The sequence below is a fragment of the Pelobates fuscus genome, chromosome 3, assembly GCF_036172605.1.
Source record: "Pelobates fuscus isolate aPelFus1 chromosome 3, aPelFus1.pri, whole genome shotgun sequence".
Lineage (NCBI taxonomy): Eukaryota > Metazoa > Chordata > Amphibia > Anura > Pelobatidae > Pelobates > Pelobates fuscus.
The window spans coordinates 327,961,547-327,967,546 of NC_086319.1; the positions used below are offsets into that span (position 1 = coordinate 327,961,547).

The following is a 6,000-nucleotide window of genomic DNA, read 5'->3' on the forward strand; positions in this document are numbered from 1 at the left end:
ATGCAAAATCTCCCTCATAGCAGAATATCTCCCGGGAGAAACAAACCTGACAGCGGACTGGTTCTAGCGCCACTGGCGGGACAGCAGCAACTGGAGACTGAACCCACTGATCTTCCAATGTCTCTCGGACAAGCGAGGTCCCTTTCACCTGGATCTGTTCGCATCACACAACAACAAACAGACAACCAACTACTTCAGCTGGCTCCCGGACCCGGAGAGCTTGGCGGTGGACGCATTCCTCCAACCATGGCCAACCAGGGGAGCATATGCCTTTCCCCCGTTCGCTATGATAGTGAGGATGATGCAGTACTTGAAAACTCAACGCAGGTCTCTGCTGCTCATCGCTCCCCTATGGCGGGGCCAACCCTGGTTCCCGGACCTCCTAGCATCGTCCTACATGGATCCCCTACTCATACCATGCTATCCAACGCATCCTCACGGATCCGAAAGGAAACCCTCATCTTCTCATCCTGGAAGACCATCTCGCCTTGGTGGCTTGGACTCTTTCAGGGGTGCCTGGCAGACCAGCGAGTTATCGCAGGCAGCTAGAGATCTCATATGGGAATCATGGGCACCAGGAACCAGGCGATGTCACCTATCAGCTTGGAATTCCTGGATCTCTTGGTGCAGTGAACAGAACATCGATCCCTTTACTGCACCTATAGCGGCCATCCTGAACTTTCTTTACTTCCTCTTTTCCGCAGGTCTTTCCTACGGGTCACTAAACGTTGTGCACTCCTCGATTTCGGTGGCCCACGTTCCGGTCATGGGGATTCCCGTAGGGAAAGACCCACTGGTATGCAGACTTCTGAGGGGCATTCGATTACAGAGACCTCCAAGACCCAAATACTCTCGCTTGTGGGACGTCGAAGTAGTCCTACAATTCCTGAGAGACTTGGCAGACTCTCCCTCCGACAACTCTCAGCCAAAATGTCACTCCTGCTCTGCCTAGTCTCATTCCGCCGGGTGTCGGACGTGCGAGCATTCGACATCGACACCTTTTCGGTCTCCCCAGAGGGTGTTACCTTTTGAGTATTGCATCGTACGAAATCGGACTCTACGTCGGTTTTCTACCCATTCTTCCCTTCATATCCACAACTCTGCGTGGTGTCTACCCTACGTTGGTATGTGGAGGTCACATCTCTGCTCCGGGACAACTATTGGTGTCTTACGTTAGACCTGTGCCTGTCTCGACTACTACCCTCACCAGATGGATTCTATCACTGGCGGGAGTGGAAGAGATCTTCGGGGCCCACTCCGTTCGCGGGGCGGCGGCTTCTTCGGCTTTTCGGCGGGAGCTTCGCTGGCGGATATCCTTCACTCCATGGACTGGTCGCGAGAATCTACCTTTCGAACTTTCTACTTCCGCCCGAGCTCGGGGGCAGCCTCATCTCTCCTGCATCAGCATTAAAAAATGCAAAATAGGAAGCCTCCTGTCATGTGGTAAAATTGAAGATTATGCTAGCGTTAGTGTACTTATAATCTTAATTTTAATAATGACAGGAGGTGAGCAGGGCCGGCGCTACCATAAGGCGGCCCAGGCGGCCGCCTTAGGGCGCACCGGCCCTGGGGGCGCAAAATCGGGCTGACCGGAAGGAGGGAAGCGCACTGCGCTCCCCTCCAACCGACGACCTGTTGTAGCGTGGCCGAGCGCCCGGTTCTGCGGGCGGGCGCGAGGGAACACTCTCCCATGTGTGCTTCCTCTTCAGCTCCCTCGCGCGCCGCATACTGATACCGGAGCCGGAAGATGACGTCATCTTCCGGCGCCGGCATCCCTACGCGGTGCGCGAGGGAGCTGAAGAGGAAGCACACATGGGAGAGTGCTCCCTCGCGCCCGCCCGGGAGCCAGCCAGCCAGCCAGCCAGGGAGGGAGGGAGCCAGCCAGCCAGCCCAGGAGCCCAGCAGCACCACTGGACCCCAGGGAATCCCTTCAGCACTCCAAAAAGGTAAGGAGGCTGAGGGATTAAATAATAAAAAAAAACATGTGTTAGTGTCAGTGTGTGTGTCTGCTAGTGAGTGTCAGTGTGTGTGTCTGCTAGTGAGTGTCAGTGTGTGTGTTTGCTAGTGAGTGTCAGTGAGTGTGTTTGCTAGTGAGTGTCAGTGAGTGTGTCTGCTAGTGAGTGTCAGTGAGTGTGTCTGCTAGTGAGTGTCAGTGAGTGTGTCTGCTAGTGTCAGTGTGTGTGTTTGCTAGTGAGTCAGTGTGTGTGTTTGCTAGTGAGTGTCAGTGTGTGTGTCTGCTAGTGAGTGTCAGTAAGTGTGTCTGCTAGTGAGTGTCAGTAAGTGTGTTACTGTGTGTCTCTTACTGAGTGTGTTTGTTTGTGTATTAGTGAGTCTGTTTGATGTCTGTTAGTGAGTGTGTGTTTGTCAGTGAGAGTGTATGTATGTCTGTCGCTGAGTGTGTCTGTCAGTAAATGTGTGTGTCTGTTAGCTGGTGTGTATGCATCTGTTCGTGAGAGTGTGTGTGTGTCTTCAGCACTTACCTTTCTCTAGCGCCGGACTCCCTTGGCGCTGGGGATCCCTCCGCCTCTCAGCTCCGAATGCTCTTGCCGCGCACGCATTCAAACCGCCCATAGGAAAGCATTACTCAATGCTTTCCTATGGACGTTCAGTGTCTTAGAATAGCGGAAGCTCCTCTAGTGGCTGTCAGTGAGACATCCACTAGAGGCTGGATTAACCCTCGGTGAAACATAGCAGTTTCACTGAAACTGTTATGTTTTCAGCTGCAGGGTTAAAACTAGAGGGACCTGACACCCAGACCACTTCATTGAGCTGATGTGATCTGGGTGTCTGTAGTGGTCCTTTAATTGTGTGTGCATCTGCATGCACTGGCGTACATACCGCGGTCGCAGGGGTCACAGCCCTGCAACCCCTGCGACCAGGTGCCCGCCGCCATGTGTTGGAGGGGGCGAGGATATGAATGACATCATATCCCTGCTCCCTGTGTACCACACAGCGCGGCTGGCGCCCTGTGATGGGGCTGGGCTGCAGGACAGGACTCCAAGGAGCCAGACAGCAGGCATCCAGGGGACAAGATTGAACTAGTATGTATGTATGTAGGTCTCTGTATGCATGTATGTCTTTGTATGCATGTTTCTGTATGCATGTATGTGTCTGTATGTTTCTGTATGCCTGTATGTGTCTGTATGTACAAATGTATGTGTCTGTATGCCTGTATGTCTTTGTACGTATGTGTCTGTATGCCTGTATGTCTCTGTATACCTGTATATATGTATGTGTCTGTATGACGGTATGTTTCTGTATGCGTGTATGTCTTTGTATGCCTGTATGTATGTATGTTTCTGTATGTATGTGTCTGTATGACGGTATGCCTCTGTATGTATGTATGTCTATATGCCTGCATGTATGTCTGTCTGTGTCTGTATGTCTCTGTATGATTATTTCTGTGTTTGTATGAACCTTATTTTAAACGAGGGTGGGGGGCACCAAAATGCATCTTCGCCTGTGTAACTAAAAATCCTAGCACCGGTCCTGGAGGTGAGTATTTTCCCTCCCTTCCCACCCTTGGCAAGATAAGACTCACGTAAGTATATCTACCTCCGATATATCACCTCTCTGTCTCTATCTTGCTGGTTTCCCCTACATATGTGTTTGTTTATACTTGCTCTGGATATTTATAGTCAGTAGTTATAGTCAATAATATGACATTTCGGTAGATAGTATTGGGTTATTACCATTACTTCAAACAGTTTCCAGACCGGTACCTAACCTATTTCACGTTCTCTTTCAGTGTAAATTCGTGGTTTTACAGCCCGTTCTCAGGATGGACACCTTTGCAACTTTCTTCATCCGTTGAAATATTTGTTTCTTGGAAAGTCACCTGTTACTAAACTTTGTTTTGCATGTTACTAAACTTTGGACTCTTTGGAACTTTATCCATGATGTTGTTTTCGAACGAGGGGGAGGAGCCTCATCACTGTGAATACTATGCTTCCTATTGCATTTTGATTGGTTAATGTTTTCACTTTTCTTTACTGCTATGTGGAGTTAGTAAAGAGAGTTTAGTGCAAAATACTCACCTCCTGTCATTACTAAAATTAAGATTATAAGTACACTAACACTAGCATAATCTTCAATTGTAATGTCAAACAAATGCTAAATCTTTAATAACATGTGCACACATTATACTAACACTTCCCCTAATGGTTCTTTAACCCCTTAAGGACACATGACATGTGTGACATGTCATGATTCCCTTGTATTCCTGAAGTTTGGTCCTTAAGGGGTTAAATTGATTGAAAAACAATATATTTATCAAATTATCAGTAGCATAATGGCATTTTTCTGACTGGCATACAACAAGGAGCTCTTCAAACATTTTGTTTACAATAAGCAAGCTGTGAGGAAAGTACCGATTTGACTGATCTTTCTCTCTGGTATTAGGTATTGCGGAAAATATTGCCCTGTCCTATTTACTTTGGAAGCAAATTTGTACAAGCTTCATGCCCCGTCCCCATCCCATAATCAAATACACATAATGCAATATCCATATGGATTATAATAGATTAAAAATATGCCTGTCATCACTGTACTTGGTGGTCCATAATCTTCACACTGTGATGTAATCTAAAAGCCCATGAAGGTGCCAGTTTTTTAACCTTACGATATCTGTCTTTTAAGCTTGTTGTGACAAGACTGACATGTAAACCACAAGTAAGGCCAAGTTTTAAGACAATAAAGTGTTTTGGTGGCGTTAAAAGTCAAAAGTCAGAAGATGTTACTGAAGTTACCAACATTTGATTGTAAAGCATTCTATAGTCTTTCAACTTATCTAATTTAATGACTGAACATTTCAATAGAAGAAAAAAGAATACATCACAAACATGTAAGTAAAATTTTCAATCCAAAGATATATGGATGGACACCATTATAATATTACTTTTTAATACTAGTTTTTATGTGTACTTACTTAAACAAGGCAATAAGAAGATTAACCAAAAGGATGTACTGTATAATACAGTAAAAACCCTGGAGAAAAGGCACCAGCCATGTTCCAGGGCCACAAAGTTCAGGAACGACAGACTCGTTGGCGCACACTTTGAAAAGGAGAAACACAAATTCATGTAGTTTAAACAAACAACTGTTAAAAATCAATGAAAGCTGAATTGCATTTAGAGAACCATATCTCAAGGTAAACATGGTGAGGAAAGATCTATCGCATAGTATAGATGTCCTTTAGATGCATTTTATAAAGGGTAATAAAAAACAATTTCCCTTTTTTTAAATTTAATCTTTTTATTAATTTTATCACAAAATACATAAATTTCAATTTACATAGAAAATTATTTACAATAATATTACTTTGGCACATATTACAAAAATACAAAGACAACAAACCCCCAAAACAACAAACAGCCTATCAATTCACAGTGTATGAATATTCTATAATGACCCAGTATGGGTTATAACCTATACCCTTTATCAGTCTCCACAAGTTGTCCTCTTCCAAATTCTTACCCCGATTTCCCCTTTTGTCCTATATTAATCACAGTCACCAACCCCTCACCTTAGTCACCATTTAACCCCATATTGTGAGGGGGAGACCGTATGAAATATGTCCATCTTCTATACTAAAGATGGAAACACTCTATATAAAAAAGAGTGAGGAGGTATAAAAAGAACCGTGTGAGGAATAACTATAGAAAAGAGGACAATCCACTTAGATCTCAAAAATACCCATACTTCAACAGCCACACACATACCACATATATTGTTCCGGGATTCCATGGGGAGGTGAGCCGACGAGGAGAAATAGCTATAAGGGATTTTGTCCAAGGGTCAAACAATAAGGCCATCTATACTTTGGAACTATATAAACGCCTAAATGTCCATCCTCTCTTTCTAGTGTCCTATTTCTTTGCATTACCCTTTCCACTTCTGACCACTTTGGCAACCTCCCTCCTTTCCAATTTACAGCAATCAACCATTTTTCTATCGATAAAATATGAGACAGGAAAGATTTTAATTCTTTTGAGCTGTAAC

General features: G+C 45.0%; 1 protein-coding gene across 1 annotated transcript in view; it reads right to left on the reverse strand.

Annotated features, from left to right (window-relative positions):
- LOC134601801 (transient receptor potential cation channel subfamily M member 7-like) overlaps positions 1–6,000 on the reverse strand; it is a 160,241-nt gene that overhangs the window by 61,312 nt on the left and 92,929 nt on the right. Inside the window, exon 23 of the mRNA XM_063446300.1 lies at positions 4,928–5,054. Within this exon, the coding sequence (XP_063302370.1) occupies positions 4,928–5,054 (127 nt within the window). The remainder of the gene's footprint in view (positions 1–4,927; positions 5,055–6,000) is intronic.